The sequence below is a fragment of the Astatotilapia calliptera genome, chromosome 7, assembly GCF_900246225.1.
Source record: "Astatotilapia calliptera chromosome 7, fAstCal1.2, whole genome shotgun sequence".
Classification (NCBI taxonomy): Eukaryota; Metazoa; Chordata; class Actinopteri; order Cichliformes; family Cichlidae; genus Astatotilapia; species Astatotilapia calliptera.
This window is the reverse complement of record NC_039308.1, coordinates 53,228,634-53,248,313: the sequence shown is the minus strand read 5'-3', so window position 1 is coordinate 53,248,313 and position 19,680 is coordinate 53,228,634. Positions and strand designations below refer to the sequence as shown.

Here is a 19,680-nt window from a genome sequence, read left to right as displayed (position 1 = left end):
TTGTTTTAAGAAGGGGCCATGACACTTTGTCATGGATGTTATATGGATAACGGAAAAACTACTAATTTTAGGGACATGTTTCATCAGAAATACTGTATGCTACTATCATTCAAACAGACGGCTGTCACAAGATGTCTTGTTAAATATAAGTGAATGAATGTGAGGTCAGAGAATAATGGCCAAACTTCTCTGAGCTGATTGGAAGGTAACAGTAACTCAAATCACCACTTGTTACATCCAAGTGTATGCAGAAGAGCATACCTTGAAGCTTCAGCAGCAAAACATAACACTCAAGACTGCATCTCCTGTCAGCTAAGAACAGGAAACCAAAGCTACATTGAATTCACAAATGCTCACCAAAATTGGACAACAGAAGATCTGAAAAAACATTACCTGATTGAATGGTTCTCAGTTTATACTGCAACATTTGTATGGTAATTAAGGCAGTTCTAAAAGCAAAAGGAGGTCCAGCCCGGTACTAGCAAATTGTACCTATAAAAGTAGCCAATGAGTGTATGTGTAAGGTTACAACTTTTCTCCCAGTCAGTTGTACAAAGTAAGACATGCAAACAAAAACGACTCATATAAATTTACATTTAAAGTCTGATTTCAAATGTCTCAACCCAGCTGCACAGTTAGCTGTAAAAGCTGTTCCAGTGTGTCATCTCTTAAGGCTCCTGGACAAAACTTGGCTTGTGAGCTTCTGCCGTCCACCACCACCTGTACACCACCATCATGTATTCAGATAGCTTTATCACATGCACATACTCATTAAGGCAGGCTCTCGAGAGAAGTGAAAAATGCTAAATATCACGTTGACACAGTAGAACCTGATTATTATTAAAGAGGTATCACACACCTTTTATTTGACCGGATTATAAGACTTTCAGTACAGAAGTCTGTCTACAGAAAAATACAAAAATATACGTTGCTATGAATACTATTCATCCTTGGTTTTTTGTTGTTTTTCACAAACAAATTAAACTGAAAAGCACACATCAAGAAAAATTGCGCTTTGTAGCAACTGAAAATAAAATAAATTCATAATTATAATAAAGGTCAATCAAATGGACCAATATGGCAAGGCCATGATGATCCACTTGGTAAAATAAATCCGCTTGGCATCTCTCTTGGCCTTAAGACAACAATTCTGATGGCTAAAGATCCAAACGGGACACAAAAAAAATAAAAAAAATTTAAAAAAATTGCGCAATTATTTACCTGTATATTGTGACAAAACTAAATCATACAATGCCTTGTGAAGCCAACTGCATGATGTCATAGAGTTTGATTATTTATTTTTAGGTCTTTTTGAATTTAACTCTGCAGGTATTCACACTTTTGTTGTCCCACACGTACAAAATCTTTTTGTTGGGATAGTACGACAGCATAGCTAAGATTCCATTACCTGATCTTATGTCAAAACCTGCATCCACAGGACTCTCTTTCTTTAAATCATAGGCATATGTCACCCTTCTGTCTTTGTCATCTGTGAAATACAGCACCCCACACACAATGAAAGCATTTCCTGCTTTAGCTGTCGGGTAGGTGGTGTTTATGACAGACTCTATAGAGAATGTGTCATCGTCGAGCTTTGCGACCAGTGTGCTGTCATCTGCGTTTGAGGCAAAGATGACCCACAGTCCACTTTCATCCACAGCAAACTTGAAGTATGTCTTTGAGTTTCGAAAAAGATAAGTCAGGTTGTGATATCTGGTGTCTGGCATGGTCAGAATCTGCGTTCTCTTCGTTTTCAGACCAAATCTGTAAAAATTTAAAAGATTGACCATTAAATAAATGTTGCAGGCATCAAACACCTCAAGACAGGTGCAGATGGTGCAGCACTTACTTTATAATTCTGTTTTTTCCGCCGTTGTGGTAGTAAAATGATCCTTTATAAACAACATGGCCACACCCCTGGTAGAACCTCTTGGTGTCTATAGTGTTTTTAGTGTTTTGCAATGTTGAAAGGTCCTGATATTCCCACAAATGTCGACCTGGTGACAAAAAGTTCTTGCGTTAAATCCAATCAAATAACTCTCAAAAGTCTGTTATGAAGTGAGAATTCATGGATGTTGTGTAAGTCACCTGAAAAATGATCGGCCATCCAGTACTGATCTTCATCCAGCTGCGACGCGTCTGACATCCAGGCTCCATAGGTGCTTTCCATTTCAGTGGGCTTCTCTGAGCATTTTATGTTTTTAATAATACACTCTAAACAAAAAAAAAGCACACACACACACACTTTTGTATTTCAGTAAACTATACAGTAGAAGGTAATTAGATAATGGCACGATTTGAAGCTTAATTAGCAAGTCTCTAACCACTTTCTGTTGATTTGTCACCAGTGGTCACACTGATCTTATTATCAGACCAGAGCTTATTTGAAGAATCTGAAAAAAAAATGAAAGATCATTTTTAATGTAAATATTAATGATGTTTGAGTCATAGCAAGTGATCATTACTTTGTATTTTTGTGTGAGGTGTGAAGTGAAGTGTCAGTATTGAGGTCAAAATGGGACACGTGGCAATTCCTCACCAGTTGTCATGGGTTTATCATTGACGTTTCCACTGTTATTGAAAGTGTCTCTGTTTTTATCCAGTTCTTCAGAAAGTGAACCTTTAAATTGAAAAAAAAAAATGAAAGAGTGTATAGAGATTCTAATGATATTATAGTTTCAAAAACACCATAATAGGCACATACTGGCACCAGGTTGGGCCCTCTTTTTCCTTCACACCTTTGATTTTTTTGGCATAGATTCAACAAGGTATTGTAAACAACACTCAGAGATTTTGGTCCATATTGATATGATAGCAACACACAGTTGCTGCAAATTTGTCAGCTGCATATCCATAATGTGAACCTCCCACCCAACATATCCCAGAGGTGCTCCATTGGATTGAGTTCTGGTGAATGTGGAGCCCATTTGACGAGTCATGTCAATTAACCAGTTTGCTAGAAGCAGCCATTCAGAAGACGTGTACACTGTGGTCATAAGCACATGGACATGATCAGGATCAATACGCGGGTAGGCCACGGTCTTTAATGATGTTTAACTTGTACTTAGGGGCCCAAAAATCCATGGTGTCACATGGTGTTTACGTAAAATTTTAACCATACCATCCAAATGTTCCAGCAAAAATCAAGACTCCAATATAAATAGGATGAAATATTCCATATAAATAAATAACGCTATGAGAGTAACGAGTGTGTTAGTCTTACCTATAAATCGTGTCACTGATGCCTCTGTAGCATTTCGTATAGCAACATTGAAGGCAACATCTTTATCAGCCTCTTTTAGCTCTAGAAAACAAAGTAGAGTGCTTACTCTCTTGTTTTTTTTTCTCTTTTTTTCATATATTTAGACTTCAGTTTATCTCTAGTGTCTTAATGTTTTACCAGGTTCTATTGTTTTATCTGCATCCTTTTTAGAACCAGGAACAGTAAAAGCATCTCTGGTGTTTTCAGCTGGATGTGGAGTTGGTGTTACTGCAGATACAAAGATACAAGTGAGTTAGTACACGTATAAACAGTATAACCAGAATCAGATACAGTATGGCAGTTTTTTACCTGTTATTGTGCTTGTTTTAATGATGGTTCTCCTGCCATTAAATGTATCACTCTTTATGTTGGCATCACGTGGGGCTGCAGAGTGAAATTGGAGCCACATTCAGAACTTTTATTATGAAAGAAGTAACTTAACCATTCAAAGCATATGATTTCCTACCTATTAATACTCTTACTGGCCCCTCTGTGACATTTGCAGTGTCTGTATCATTCCAGGAGCCCTGGCTGTCATTTTGATCAAAATTTAAGGACTCTGGAAAATTTAAAGAAAAAAATGGCTTTAGCATTTTCTCTTCATGTAGTCAGACTAAGGTTTGTCTCATCTGAGGTTTACCAAGTTCTGTTGTTGCATCTGAAACATTCAAAGCACCTCTGGATTTTTCTGGTGAATGTTCTGTTGGTGATTCTACAAAAAGAAAGAAAACTTTTACTAGAAGAGCTGGCACACCAACTAGAATCAACCAGTCCTTATAAGCTTGAGCTTCTTGTCACTAAATGTAAAAAGTTAAGATATTTAAGGTTTAGTTAAATATTGAACCTTGAGTCAGCATAGCTCCTGATTTTGTCAGCAGCTCAGGCATCATTTTGGATATTTATTCAAGATTAGAGTGAAATGATAAAGTTCAAGAATTTTATATAAATAATAACCAAAGTCAAATAGGATATTTCATAATCCAAAGCAATGATTTCATACCTGTTAACAGCATTACTGGTCCTTTAGTTTCTGTGTCATTCAAGGTCCCCTGGCTTTCATCGTCATCAAATGTTACTGGTTCTATGATTTTAAAAAATAAGTATTAGGTTGAATTTTGTTTTTTAATATATTCAAACTTATGTTTGCCTTTGCAGTCTTGGTTGATTTACCAGTTTTCACTTTCATGCTCAGATGTTTCTCAGATTCAGAGACATTCAAAGCATCTGTGGTGGCTTTCTGAAGAGGATACGCTGTTGGTGATTCTTCAGGAAGAAACACAAGATGTAACTACAATTTCTGCTGCACACATTAGATTTGTATACAAGTAATATATAAAAATTGGTTTCTCACTCCTGGTTAAATCTCACTGTTCATGAGATAAAAAAAATAAAAAGCCTAAACTATATATTTTCATAATTAATGATGTTTAAGAGATAAAGCTCTTACCACCCCAAAACATTTACTACAGAAACATAAAACAGCACTGAACTTTAAACAGCTTGAATTTACCAGTTTTCAGAGTTGCTTTAATGAAGGTCTCGCTGCCATTAGAGGAGTCACTGTTTAAATCTGCATCAGGTGGAGCTGTGAAAAGAAGACAACAAAGTTCAACACGTCTTCTTTGCATACCAAGCACAACAAGAGGAGGACATGCAGTTAATAACTCAAAGCACAAGGTTTATTACCTGGTAATAATTGTACTGGTCCATTTGTAACATTTTCAGTGTTGGCATCATTAAAGTTGTTCATAAATGGTTTTGTGTCTAGAGGAATTAAAATGTTGTCATTAATCAGTCCTGGTGAATTTTTTGTGTTGGATTTTTGTGTCAGAAGGGTTACAAATGTTCATACTTCCTCTGGTGTTTGCAGCTGGACCATCTGTTGGTGATTCTTCAGTAAGAAAGAGAAGTTGGTCCACACATTAGAAAAATTATATATTCGAATAGTTAATTGCCTCAATTTGGAGCTCAACTTCATACTCTGCTGCAAGTATTTTAAACAGTTTTTCATTCTTAGGAAAAATTTAATTTGCAGTTTATTTTAATCCCAAAATTGGAAAAATCTTTTTGCATAGAAGTTAAAATCAAGTTAAACACTGCAGACATGATTAAGTTGCTTAAATAAATAGAGCTCAATAACATAGAATACAGTATGATCACATTAGGATTAAAAACAAGTGTTAAAAAACAATCTGAAAGCAAATGAAGTAAAATAAGTATGGATTAAAAATATGAAGTGATAATATAATACTATATAACTAAGGTAAGTATTCAAAGACATTTAAAAGATATTAGTGCACAGTCTGTTAGTCAGTTGTAACGTCAGCTTGTGAATGATTGTGAACGAATAAAGTATCTGCAGCCAGTAAAACTAATCAAACCAAGTATGAGCCCGTACACTCACAACAGGAGCATTTTTAAAACACACCAGTTTTTACTGTTGTTCACTGACAGTTCTGCTGCCCTTAAATGCAGCACTGTTTAGATCTGCATCACTGGGGTCTATACAGTGAAAGCACTTCTAAAGTGACAGAAAGAGGATGTTTTAGAGTTTAATACCTGTTAATTTTCCTGCTGCCTCTGTGATGACTTCAGGGTTTCTAAGAATTGCTGTGCTGTAGCTGTAATCTTCATAAAACGGTGAACGGTCTAGAATGGGGTTTTTTTGTTTTTTTTGGGGGGGGGGGGGTTTAAACTGTGTGGTTTAAATACATTTTTCATATATTCAAATTTAGTTTTTTTGATCATTTACCTGATTCTGTCTTATTGTCCAGTTTCTCAGAGTCAGAGACATTCAAAGCGTCTATGAGGTTTTCAGATGGATGTGCTGTTGGTGATTCTGCAGAAGGAACGTAGAAGATGTCACTGGATGATTGGACACACAATTTATCATAATTGTAGAAGAAACTTGCTGGTTTATTACAAACAGCAAGCGATCTTTATGTCATATCGTGTGTAATTTAAAATCACATAATTCACCAGTTTTTGTGTCTCCAGTTATTAGGTGATCGTAAATGTATCGTTTGCAGAAATATAAATGAATTTGTTAACGTCAGTTCTAAAACATTCAGCCGTCTCTTAAATATCTTAGCAGAGACACTCTGACACTCAAATGGTTTCTTACCAGCTTTCAAATATGTGTCTAAAGTTTCATCAGAGAGAGCTTTTCCAGCATCATGCTTTAATCACCTGGTGTTGGTAACACCGTGGAATCAAAGAGGAAATCCAGTACAATGAGTATAGTGTGAAATAAGATTTGTGTGTACAATGAATGAGTACCAATATTAACCTGCTAATAAATTCATTGGTGCTTCTGTAACATTTTCTGGGTCGATTTCAGTCAGGTTGTCACTTTGGTAATCTGGGTGAGGTGATATCCAGTCTGCAGAAAAGAAACATGATCAGCATAACCATAAATGTTTTTAAATGAATCCAGATACACTATTATACTGTATATGTGGCCAAAGTTTCAAATCCTTTTGAGCCAAAATGGAAATAAGCACAAAAGATCGCATTTAAGGTTTAACTGAGTGGGAAATGCAATTATTCAACCATTTTTATTTGTGTTCTGAAGTGATGTGGCAATACTGATAGCAAGCACAGCAGACATTTTCTTACCACTTTCCACTGTAGTAACAGTAACATTTCTGAAGGAGTCGCTGTTGTTGTCTAAGGCTACACTCAGCAGGCCTGGAGGGAAAAAGAGGACATTTACAATTCTGCAGCATTTTCAGTTGTGACACAAAAAACAAATGATCGTGGCTGCGCTGACTGTTGTTGAAGTTCAGCACTTCTCACCTGCTGATGATTGGGACCTCTCACCTGCTGGGACCTCTGTGACATTTTCTTCTTTGGTATTGTTGAAGGCGTCTTGACTGTGGTTTGGATAAAAAGAACCAAAATCTAGGAAATAAAAGATGTTGAGTTTGATGCTTTTTCTTAGTCAAATATTAGTCTGCCAAACAAGACTTCTTATCGCTCAGAGTGGTAACTAACCTAATTTTATATTTGTGCCACTAACATTCAAAACATTAGTTGTGTTATCAGCTGGACGTGGTGTCGGTGATTCTGTGAAGAAGAAAAAAAGAGACATAAATTGCTACCCTTATCTCAGAGCAGTTACGAAGCACACACCATCCATAACATCCACCCATACAGACATACATATATACTTTGCAACTTGTTGTTTTCTGTGTTGTTTTATTAGCTATTAATTTTAACCCTGTGAGGTCTAAGTCATCATCAGTGATCACCCTGACTCTGACTCTAACTCTAAACAATCAGAAGATGGATGAATGGATGAACAGTTGTCGATCAGGCTAATGGACACCTCTATGACCAGTGTGTTGGGAACTTATCTTTAAGATCAACATGACTGAAACTAAGAGACTAAATAAAATAGAGACAAATCCAGACAATCAAAGAGTTTAAATTAAAATCTAAATAACAGTCTTAAATCTTGTTTCTGTAGGAGAATGGCTTCTGTGCTTTTAAAATCTCGGCATTAATCATGCCTTTGACCAGTCTGATTTGTGAGGAGAGACGTGAAAAGATTTTACTTTGTGGTAAAACAACTAGAACTGTGAATGTTACACTGCTTAATATCATAGTGGATAAACAAGTGATTTTTAACTACTACTGAAATCGAATATAGAGTGAACAAAAGCAACTGAACACTCTTCAGGTCAGCCAACACTGTTTTTTTAATAATCACACAGCTTCTCATATCATGTTTGCGGTCCTTGGTCCACTGGCTCATTGTGGCATTATTCCTACCTCTCCATGCGTAAATTTGACGACTACTTCCTTCAGTAATCTTGTTTTTCATGTCACTGGAACAACAGGTGGAGCAGGGTGGACCAGGTGGACCAGGAAGACCTTTATGTACACAGATTATTAAAAATATGATGTGCAGAACAGACCAAATTAACAATACTGCTAATATAGACTCTTTAATATTAACCCAATTATATTTATATAGTGAAAAGTCAAAACATAAGTCATCTCAGAGTATTTTTACACTGTAAGGCTAAGACTTCACGTGGTGGGTGGGTGGGGGCTCTGATTCTATATTCATTTTGAATGTTACCAGCCAAAGAAGCTGTTATCAGTTATTGCCACTTTCATAAATATCACTGGATGCATAAATATGAGGTGAGTGACTTTAACATGAAGAAAGATCAGCCTGGGCCACACTTATGAAGAGCACACATCAGCCTTGACTGGTTGGGTTAAAGGGAGAGAGGAGAAAATAGGTCAAGGAGACAATTAAAACAAAGAAGGTTGGCTGAGTCAGAAATGTTCAGCTCCAGAGCCAGAGACCTCTGCTGAAAGCACAGGGAGGTAATGGCATGCAATGTTCATGGCCCTTTGAAGTCTGTGGAGTAAAAGAGAGAAGAGTAGAGGAAAGGTGCTCGATGCGTCATGGGAGGTTCCTCTGACGCAGCAGCATAACTAAGTGATGGTTCAGGGTCACCTGATTCAGCCCTAACTACAGGCTTTATCAAAAATGACCGTTTTAAAACTAATCTTAAAAGTAGAGATGGTGTCTGCCTCACAAACCCAAACTGGGAGCTGGTTTCAAATGAGAGCAGCATGATATCTGAAGGCTCTGCCTCCCACTGAAATGCTGAAAATGTGAGGATCAGAAGTAAGTCTGCCCTCTGGTGCTATCTACAGAATATGGTACCATGAGATCTATAACATGTGTCAGAGTGTGATTAAGCAGGACTGCAATTCGGTTCTAGATTTAACAGGAAACAAATGAAAGGGCCTTATTATGACAGAAATATCACCTCTCTCTACTCCCTGTAAGTACTCTTGCTGCAGAGTTTTAGAACAGCTGCATCCTGTTATAAGGTGTATGGTAAGTACAGAAGTCTGGCACAGAAGTAACAAAAACAATAAAAGAAAAAGGAATGCTGTGATGTGGGCTACCCTATTAACTGTTCATATAAGACTGTTTTAACCTTAGTAATGACTTGTGATGCCTCAAATGTATTCAGTTCAGTTACATTTTATTTTTATCGTATTAAACCACAACAACCAACGACCACAATAAAGGTGCTTTATATTGTAAGGTAAAGATGCTACAATAACAGAGAAAAAGCCACAAAAATCAGGTGATATGAGCAAGCACTTGGGGACAGTGGGAAAGAAAAACTACTACCGGGGAGTGGCAGCCTCTGCCATGACTGGTTTGGGAGTGAGTGAAGGGAAACAGGACACAAGACATATTAAAGGTGTGTTTTTTGATGGAAATTAGAACACTGGGGTTTTCAGGTAGCCCTAGTGAGCTGTATGGGCAGAGATTACCCTCATTAACATTTGATGCACACCCAGTTATTTTGTTCTGGAAGCAGGCCTGAAAAATGACAAAAGCTACTCAGTTTAGAAAAGAGAAGTAAGGATTAGCCCTACTTAGCATAAATTTAACACATCACAAAAAGACTGAAGAGTTGAAGGAAGGAAAAGGAACCAATAACAGTTAACAGTCTTTTAAGGTAATGTCAGGCTCCCTGAGTATTCATCAAGAGCTTCATGTTAGTTCAAAAACCTAAATTTCTTCAGAATCTCAGATTAATCTCAGAGTTTAAGCCATGCAGAGTTGGTAAAAAGATACAGTGAATGAGTGAAAGTTAAAAAAAAACAAAAAAACATTGCCCACACTGCAATTTTCAGTTTCAAAACAACAAAAATACTATAATTTGGGCTAATCAGTGCTAATCAGTGCAGCAAACACTTATCCCACTGCAGTAAACAGCTATGTGGCAGCTAAATACAAGTTTCTTGCAGACAGTGAGTGGGATGCTCGTGTTGTGCAATCACAGCAGGAACAATGAAAGACTGTTTGAAATGCACGAGAAGCTTCTGTTCTGCAAATTTGGTTGTTTTCATACAGCTTTTCGCTGAATGGGAGAGGAGATGGGTTCTCAGATTTCTTAGACATATAAAAGTTCTCACCTTTTCTACCTCGTCTCCCCTCTGGCCCCGGTGGACCTGGGGGTCCAGGTGAACCAGGTTTACCTGACAGAACAAAAACACTTTGTAATGCAGTAGGAATTTAGCATAATTTGAGTAAATTTACTCAGTAAATTTAAATTTCAGTTTTTACCTGGGGGTCCAGGTGGGCCTGGAAAGAAAAAAACAATTCACATATTTAAAAAAAACAACAACAACAACTATGGGCAGTAAATACGCAAATGAAAACAGTGGAGATGCATGTTTTTATGATGTGCACCTGTTAAACAAATTCCTTTGGAGCTCCTGCACATGTCTGTGAAGGCTTTGACCTGAAATAAAGAAAAAGACAGGCATGAGGAAAGTTTTGATTTAGGTGTAAGTTAACCACATATAGGGCCATTTGAGTTAGGCCCTGTTAACACAGAAAGGACAGGGTGTTTTCTAAAGGTCTATATTTTAATCTTTTGCCATGTTCAGTGTTTATTCCCAAAATCCAGCAAAAGAATCATTCTCGTTAACAGAGCTGAAGCAGTTAGAGTATAACAACAACAACAACTAAAATTCCCTAAAATTTTCTCACTTCTTAAATGTCTGCTGTTCTTTTAATCTTTAGGCTTTAGATGAAACAAACTGAAAGTGAAGATTAATTGTTAATAAAAACAATGATACTGCCCCCGGCTCCCTCACAAAATATACAGTAGCACGGCTTTGAAGAAATGCCAGTTTTGTAGTGGAAGAAAGTGGAGCCGAGGGAGGAGCAGTCACTCTTCACAGCACAAAGTACTTTTCCAGGAAGCACTCAAGACTAGAAATTTGTTAATGGTTACAACAGACTCCTGGATTTCTTAGATTGCAAGGAGATGCCTCACGTGATCGTATTAAAGACACCAAACTGTGGAAAAATAAAAAAATTCAGTTTTTGTCATAATAGAGTAAACAACTTTTAGCATTAGTATTCACAGTCCTACAGAAACATCCAAGCATGCTGATGTCTTACAGGAACCATAGAGTATGTCATGAGCATCAGCATATCCTTCTGATCTTCGCTTTGCATTGGATCTTCTTCCTGGTTTCTCCTGCGGCGGTGGAGCTTCCTGAACTCTCGGGCCTCTCCGGGGTCGATGGGCAGGATTCCCGTCCGCAACCTGCAGCTCTCTGTCAGCTCCTGCATCTGGGACTCCAGCCTAAACAGCTCATCTGCCAACTCTTTCTGCCGAAACAGCAGAAACACTAAACCTGCCGTGCTCAGGAGCAGCAGCACGCACATCCCCACCAGCAACACTTTCCACATGGGAGAAACAACACTTCCCTCTTTCATGTTTGTGCCCCGTTCCTTGGTCCTCGCTGCACAGTGATCCGGGCTGTGTAATTCAGAAGCACATACAGCACATTTCTGAACACCTGCCAGCAGATGACACGTCAGAGAGAAACCACAGTAGAGCAGTTGGAGAGGAATAAACATGTCAAAATCTGCCTGGAACTACAGCGAGAGAGAGAGACACGTGATGCATTGCATAATAACAAACATCTGCAAGACTGCTGAAATCTGTAGGCTTGCATGATTTAAATGCAGCTAATGGACATATTTCCAGAATGACACATCCTCCAGACAGCATAGGGCTTCCCATCATTCTGGTGCCTGTTTTCCTCAGCATTTTCACTAGCTTGTCCTACTCAAAATTACATGGAAGTGGAATAAATAAGCTTCGAACAAGGGACACATTGTTGGGATCTACAAAAGAACTTTCAGAGAGCTTTCAGCAAATGTCTGCGAGTGTGCGGATGTACATGTGTGGGTGTCAGAATATCCTTTTTATGAAAGGGTTTTGTTTTTTTCTATTCATTGCAATATGAATTTCGAAATTGAAAGTTTCGTAAATAGTCAATGTTACATTTTTTTTGATTGATTTTTGATTTGCTGCTTTTTCGGGGGTGGGGGGAAGAGGTCATTGTAGCTTCTGTTGCTAATTTCAGAGCAAGACCAACACATCCACCCCTAGATGTGTGGCCAGTATCTTTAAACAGGGCATACCAGCTATTCACAGGTACCAAGCATGAAAGCCAGCTCATTCACAAAAGCTTTCCATGAACAGTGTTTTTTCCTTTCAACTTTGCAACTATGATTTCTTACACTGGACTAACTAACATGCAATCAATCAATCGCTTTGACAGCACTTTTAGATTAAATTATTAAAACTGAGCTTTTAAGAATATAATTATGACATTTTTTAATTCTTCTTTTCCCTTTCTGAACTCCTGAGTAAGTCCTTGTCTCCTTTGACACAGGTCAGTCTGACCCAGCTAATTAATTTCCCTTTCAAAAGCCTCCCGGGTTGATGAATTGGACAGTGGGGTTTCTCTGGGTGCAACAAAGCTAAATGTGAAGTAAGCCCATCTAAACACTAATGCAGAGCACAACCAGTGAAAGCCTTGCAGGTTCTCCATTCTTATGAATAAAAAGCACCTCCTTTGTTCTGCTGGAAACTGCTTTGTGGTTCAGATATGCACTGCTGTGTCTCAGGTTCACTCCTCTGCCATGGTGCTTGTAACCCTCAAGTGACCACGTCTCCAGGCAACTGTTAAAGTGAAAGCTCAGCCAAAGGATTTATAAACACTTGAAACACTGGATTTATATATATATATATATATATATATATATATATAGTATTTGGACCTTGAATTGAGACACTGTGTTTGATATTAGACTTTAATATTAAATCAGTTTCTGCGTCTGGCATCTTGCTTATTTAGTCTATTTATTTATAATGAGCTCACATTTCGCTGCTCATCAGTGTCCTTCTGATGCAGTCTGACAGCAGCAAATTCATGTTGTTCAATTTTCTGCAGCACAGTGATGAAAAACTTAAGATACATGACAAAATACTGTAATTGTAAAATAACTATAAAGGTATAAATAGTTTAGAAAATATCAAAGACAATAAGTAAGATAAGGGCTAATGACCCTATAATTGTAAGATAACAGAGATCATCATGAAAAAAAATCATAATGATGTCTGTAATTACTGTATATTTGATGCTAACTACTTCAGTAATACAAACAGTTAATGATAAAGGTTGATGTGGGTGTATTTTGATTTGAATGTGGCTCAGTGCTATGTTACGTCCTAGACTGAAGGACAGACTCCACAGGAGATAAGAGAGGAGGAAACCCACAGGTTGATCAACTTCTGTTTAGTCTGCTGCAGACTGCAAACACAGTGCTCCATTGGGTGTACCTGGCTAGAGAAATGCAGAAGATGCTGCCGGTAGAGGAGCTCATCGCTGGCCCCATGGTGGCTGATAGAGCGTCAGAAGTCACTGCTGTCCTGCTACTTCTGCTGCTGTTGCTGCTGCTTTTCACCACCTGGAGACAAAGAAAACAGTCACACATACCAGGTAGGCACTAATATATATATATATATATATATATATATATATATATATATATAAATAAATGGTAAATGGCCTGTATTTGTATAGCGCTTTACTCAGTCCCTAAGGACCCCAAAGCGCTTTACACTACATTCAGTCATTCACCCATTCACACACACATTCACACACTGGCAATGGCAAGCTACATTGTAGCCACAGCTGCCCTGGGGCGCACTGACAGAGTGCGCCCCAGGGAGCCTTTAATTAATATGGTATATAAATACTTATAGTTAGTACAGTAATTACAGTAATTACACTCTAAATACACTTCAAATTACAATTAAAAAATCTTTACCTTATTTATCAAATCCTATTATTCATCCTAAATATCTCTCTATAAGGAACATATTATTCCATTATATCAACATTATATCAATATGAGTGTGTGTGTATACTATATATATATATATACAGTGGGGCAAAAAAGTATTTAGTCAGCCACCGATTGTGCAAGTTCCCCCACTTAAACTGATGACAGAGGTCAGTAATTTGCACCAGAGGTACACTTCAACTGTGAGAGACAGAATGTGAAAAAAAAATCCATGAATTCACATGGTAGGATTTGTAAAGAATTTATTCGTAAATTAGGGTGGAAAATAAGTATTTGGTCACCTCAAACAAGGAAAATCTCTGGCTCTCACAGACCTGTAACGTCTTCTGTAAGAAGCTTTTCTGTCCCCCACTCGTTACCTGTATGAATGGCACCTGTTTGAACTCATCATCTGTTTAAAAGACACCTGTCCACAGCCTCAAACAGTCAGATTCCAAACTCCGCCATGGCCAAGACCAAAGAGCTTTCGAAGGACACCAGGAAAAGTATTGTAGACCTGCACCAGACTGGGAAGAGTGAATCTACAATAGGCAAGCAGCTTGGTGTGAAGAAATCAACTGTGGGAGCAATCATCAGAAAATGGAAGACATACAAGACCACTGATAATCTCCCTCGATCTGGGGCTCCACGCAAGATCTCATCCCGTGGGGTCAAAATGATCATGAGAACGGTGAGCAAAGATCCCAGAACCACACGGGGGGACCTGGTGAATGACCTGCAGAGAGCTGGGACCAAAGTAACAAAGGTCACCATCAGTAACACACTACAACGGCAGGGAATCAAATCCCGCAGTGCCAGACGTGTTCCGCTGCTGAAGCCAGTGCATGTCCAGGCCCGTCTGAAGTTTGCCAGAGAGCACATGGATGATACAGCAGCTATAAATACTAACTATAAATATGTAACTATAAATATATAAATGTACTAACTATAAATACTTATAGTTAGTACGGTAATTACAGTAATTACACTCTAAATACACTTCAAATTGCAATTAAAAAATCTTTACCTTATTTATCAAATCCTATTATTCATCCTAAATAACTCTATGTATATATATATATATATATATATATATATATATATATATATATATATATATATATATATATATATACACATAGAGTTATATATACTATATACTATAAGTATTTATATACCATATTAATTAAAGGCTCCAAAGTGTCTTTTTATATCATTTAGCCATCCACTGCGAAGGAATCAGATACAGAGTAAAGTCAGCAAGCATCTAATGACAAAGAAAGGGAAACCCTCATATACACAGAAGGTCTGCATCAATGACAAAACAAGGTTTACTCAACCATCACAGAACGTGTTCCTTGTCTATTAAAACGATCACAAACAGTCTCTGTTTTGCAGCTCCAGGTGCAAATTCCTGTATACTGATGAAAATGGTTCATGCAGAAGTCAAATAACAGTTACACACAGAACAAAGAGTGCCGTCCTTACTTGCCACTCTCCTATATACTAAGATCAGAGCCTGGCAGCTATCCCAAAAAAATACACTATCTTTCTCAAATTAAACTCAACAGACAAGGTTCTTGCTAATTTGCAGTAGAAGTGGGAGTCTACTATCATAACCTATTTCTCTCTGTCAGGCCCTTCCTTCTTAGCAGGACTCGGTCCCATTCTCTCCTACAGCAGGTTCATCTGGTCTGGGATTGGAACAGCGTGTAACTACTACAACAACAAATATGGGAGCATTGTGCGGGTGTGGATAAACGGAGAGGAGACCCTGATTTTGAGCAGGCAAGTGGGTTGTTTTTTTTGTTTTTGTTTTTTAGAGTAAACCGAACTTGTTTTACAGTAAATTTTCAGATAAAGGTAAAGCCTGGTTTCTTCTGCAGGTCCTCTGAAGTGTACCACGTTTTGAGGAGTGCCCACTACACCTCCAGATTTGGGAACAAAAAAGGACTCGAGTGCATCGGCATGTACGGAAATGGTATCATTTTCAACAGTGATGTCCTGCTTTGGAAAAAAGTGAGAACATATTTTTCTAAAGGTGAGCGATTACCACACACTGACAGCACATACTGTGGTTAGACTATTGCTTTCTTGAACTGTGGAGCTACTGAATGTTACTGTGCAGCTCTGACTGGACCCAGCCTGCAGAGGACCGTAGGAATCGGTGTGAGCTCCACAGCCAAACACCTGGACAACTTACAGGATATGACTGACCCCTCTGGACATGTGGATACTCTCAGTCTCCTGAGAGCCATCATTTTGGACATCTCCAACAGGCTGTTCCTAGGAGTGCCGTTAAATGGTCAATTGCGTGTTTACTGCACATAGATTCCTAAAACCGCATACTATCTGCAAGAAATTGTGACGCATGAGCTCTGGCGCTGCATCTATTGATTTTTTGTTGTTGTTGTTGTTGTTCTTTTTAATAATTCAGAGAAAGAATTCTTGATGAAAATTCACAACTACTTTGAGACCTGGCAGACAGTTCTAATAAAACCAGATATATTCTTCAAGGTTGGATGGCTGTACAACAAGCATAAGAGAGCAGCGTAAGACACCTCATCTCACAGTAAGTCAGTATTGTGGTTTGCGATTTCTTCAACCTAATGTTTGTGTTGCTTTTTGTGCCAACAGACAGGAGCTGCAAGATGCGATAGAGAGCCTGCTTGAAGTTAAGAAAAAGATGATTCATGAAGCCGAGAAACTGGACGACGAGCTCGACTTTGCAACAGAGCTCATCTTTGCCCAGGTCGGTCTCTTTGGAGGGATTTTTGTCGTCCCCCCAATTGTCTTTTCTTATTCCCGTCTGTTGTGTTTAACAGAACTACGGAGAGCTATCAGCAGATAATGTCAGGCAGTGTGTGCTAGAGATGTTAATCGCAGCCCCCGACACACTTTCCATCAGCCTCTACTTCATGCTGATGCTGCTGAAACAGAGCCCGGACATAGAGCTGCAGCTAGTGGAGGAGATGAACACTGTCTTGAGTTAGTGCAGCTTTACAGTGTTTCCAATATTCCATATTCACAGTTTCACTCTGGTGAGTAGAAGTATTCTGACACATCTTTCATTTTCAGATGAAAAAGACGTGGAAAATATCGATTACCAAAGTCTGAAAGTGATGGAGAGCTTCATCAACGAGTCTTTGAGGTTTCATCCTGTGGTCGATTTCACAATGAGGAAAGCTCTGGAGGACAACGACATCGCAGGTACAAAAATCAAGAAAGGCACCAACATCATTCTCAACATTGGCCTCATGCACAAAACCGAATTCTTCCCCAAGCCTAAAGAGTTCAACCTCACGAACTTTGAAAAAACGGTAAGTGAGCAGAGTGTAGTTCAGCAATAAATGTTTAATGGTTTAAACTAAAAAAAAAAAACATGCACACACACACACACACACACACACATTTGAGTCTTTGCTTTCTCTCTTTGGCAGGTACCCAGTCGTTACTTCCAGCCCTTTGGCTGCGGGCCTCGTTCCTGTGTGGGCAAACACATCGCCATGGTGATGATGAAGGCCATCCTGGTCACTCTCCTGTCTCGGTACACTGTGTGTCCTCGTCAAGGCTGCACGTTCAACAGCATCAAGCAGACCAACAACCTGTCACAGCAGCCAGTGAAAGACGAGCACATCCTGGCCATGCGCTTCATCCCACGAATGACATAACCCCACAATATCAAGCTGCGAAACATAACGGCGCTTTTTACACTTCAGATGAAAACATCTTGAAATGGGTTTAAAGGCCTTAATGAAGTCCTGTACTAGGAAATACTCACAGTAAATTTGTATTAACAGCACATGTACTCCAAATTAAACTTTACTAATCTTTAACAAAGTACACTTGTTAAGTATAGATTTCTGATTAATGTTTTGACAGTGTACACAGCTCATACATTTAATAAAGATGCATTTACAATGATTGAAATAACTGAAGAAAAAAATCACATGCAGAGGAGCAATGGTTCTGTATTTACATTAGTTTTATTTGTATTATGTTTTCAGTTTGATATCAGTTTCTTCTCATCTCATTTAGCATCTGTTGTTTTGTAAGTGTGTCCGAAAGTCTCCTTATATTTCAATCGCATCGCTATAAGTGCAGTGTTAATTTCTGCCGATAAGTTCCACTTTGTTCTTACTGTTTGCTGCGGTGGTGACGTCACATGCTTTTACGACGCTCCTGCCGTATCACGAGTCCGAGGAGCACTAGCCATGTTTTTTCTCCATGAGTGTGGGGGAATAGCGATCTCCAGCCGTGTGCGTTCCTGTGCAAATGTGAGTCAAAATCCCTCCAGTTCTACGAGTCTATTTCCACTTATAGCACGGGTTGTACTTTGACATTGATTACAGGGGGTTTATGCTAGGAGATTTATCGAGAGTGGTAGAGGCATGTGACTTACCACCGTAGCATTTGTTGCGGGTTGGATCTGTGTACCGCGGTTGTGTTATTTAGCCACAAGAGGGCACTGAAGACCATGTAATTGCTGACCTTTCCTAATTTGGGGGCATTAGGTCTTTTCTGTTGTCTGAGATATATAGATATTCTTGTTTCCTGCCTGTTTAAATGGGATTGTGGGACTTTCTTATGTCAGAGCATTCAGCTGATTATTTGGGTTACAGATCATTATATTGGCATGATGTTGGGAAGTGACGAGTGTTATATTTATATGTGAAAATTGTTTCTCCTTGTTTCTTGTTATTCAGAAGCACACGTCTGTCCACCCCTCCCACATTCGTTAAGTATGCCTACTGCTGTACTGTTGAGCTGCTATTAACTTCCATTAAAGTATATCCGGACATCACTCTCTGTGCCCCACTCTCTGACCGGAGTTTAAGTCCTGAGGGAGCTATCATCCCAGCATCCCAGAGATAACTCTCTAACAAGTGGTCCTTCGAGCCGGAGAGATAGCTACTCTGAGGACGACATGGAGTTTAAGCACCAGGATATCCCTGACATATCCGTGCGACGGAAAACTCAGCGAGAGAGACATCTCCCGGCTTACTTTGATGATTATGAAGTTGAATATCAACCCAAATCAGGTACATCCACCGATAAACCAACAGCAGGTGCAGAGGCAGGGAAGGCTATAGATCAGCGCTCTGCCAGGCAGCGCTCGACCGCTTCACGATCACATGCCTCAGGTTCTCAATGCAGTAAACCTAGATCCCAGGCTAGTGGTCACTCACCTTCGGGAGGCTCTATCATCGCAGGGCTAACTGATTTGCAGACAGCGATGTTGGAAGAGAAGATGAAGGGCATGGAGCTAGCAGAATTGCAGCGGCAGATGATGGAAGAGAGTCTAGCTGAGGAACAGTGTTTAACATTGGATGCTCAGGCCCGGGAAGCCCTCAGTAAGAAGGAAGAACTATACATGCAGCAAGAAAGGCAAAGACGTCAATTAGACGAAGAGGCACGTACTGCTCACAACACCAGAGAATCTATTACCAGACGTCTATCAATGCAGCGTCGACTCAAAGAGAAGGAGATGGAGCTAAAGAAAGCTTCCCTCATTGCTGCTTTTCTTCGTGATCAAGAAGATGGGCTGCCAGCACCTAGACCTTTAAATAACTGTGAGTATGACTCGGGCCTGCAGGCTTGCAGCAGTGGTGTAAACTCCCAAGTGAATCTGTCAGAGCACCCAGCACATAACGGACAGCAACGTAATATGACCAGCTATGCGAATGCTTTCCCACCTTCCATCTTGCCAGTG

General features: G+C 39.1%; 2 protein-coding genes across 4 annotated transcripts; one reads left to right on the top strand and one right to left on the bottom strand.

Moving 5' to 3' along the window:
- Positions 1-1,159: 1,159 nt before the first annotated feature.
- On the bottom strand, positions 1,160-11,745 carry LOC113026619 (uncharacterized). 2 transcript variants are annotated; one of them, XM_026175602.1, is made up of 26 exons: positions 11,223-11,745; positions 10,503-10,554; positions 10,377-10,394; positions 10,226-10,288; positions 8,039-8,140; positions 7,259-7,330; positions 7,061-7,165; positions 6,881-6,952; positions 6,552-6,644; positions 6,015-6,101; positions 5,822-5,911; positions 5,115-5,153; positions 4,949-5,026; positions 4,773-4,847; positions 4,433-4,525; positions 4,263-4,343; positions 3,903-3,974; positions 3,729-3,821; positions 3,572-3,646; positions 3,401-3,490; positions 3,224-3,304; positions 2,540-2,620; positions 2,325-2,393; positions 2,089-2,214; positions 1,850-1,997; positions 1,160-1,764 (listed from the first exon to the last, which is right to left on the bottom strand). In XM_026175602.1, the coding sequence occupies exons 1-26, from the start codon at positions 11,685-11,687 to the stop codon at positions 1,302-1,304; spliced, it is 2,883 nt and encodes a 960-aa protein (XP_026031387.1). In that variant the 5' UTR covers positions 11,688-11,745; the 3' UTR covers positions 1,160-1,301. The 2 variants fall into 2 exon arrangements, with proteins under 2 accessions (XP_026031387.1, XP_026031388.1); XM_026175603.1 differs by lacking the exon at positions 5,822-5,911.
- Positions 11,746-13,364: 1,619 nt separating this feature from the next.
- LOC113026642 (brain aromatase-like) lies at positions 13,365-18,771 on the top strand. Of its 2 annotated transcripts, XM_026175659.1 has the most exons (9): positions 13,365-13,621; positions 15,605-15,755; positions 15,854-16,008; positions 16,096-16,272; positions 16,405-16,519; positions 16,605-16,719; positions 16,793-16,955; positions 17,046-17,287; positions 17,408-18,771. In XM_026175659.1, exons 1-9 carry the CDS (start codon positions 13,474-13,476, stop codon positions 17,636-17,638), a joined length of 1,497 nt encoding a protein of 498 aa, XP_026031444.1. In that variant the 5' UTR covers positions 13,365-13,473; the 3' UTR covers positions 17,639-18,771. The 2 variants fall into 2 exon arrangements, with proteins under 2 accessions (XP_026031444.1, XP_026031445.1); XM_026175660.1 differs by lacking the exon at positions 16,096-16,272.
- Positions 18,772-19,680: the final 909 nt, after the last annotated feature.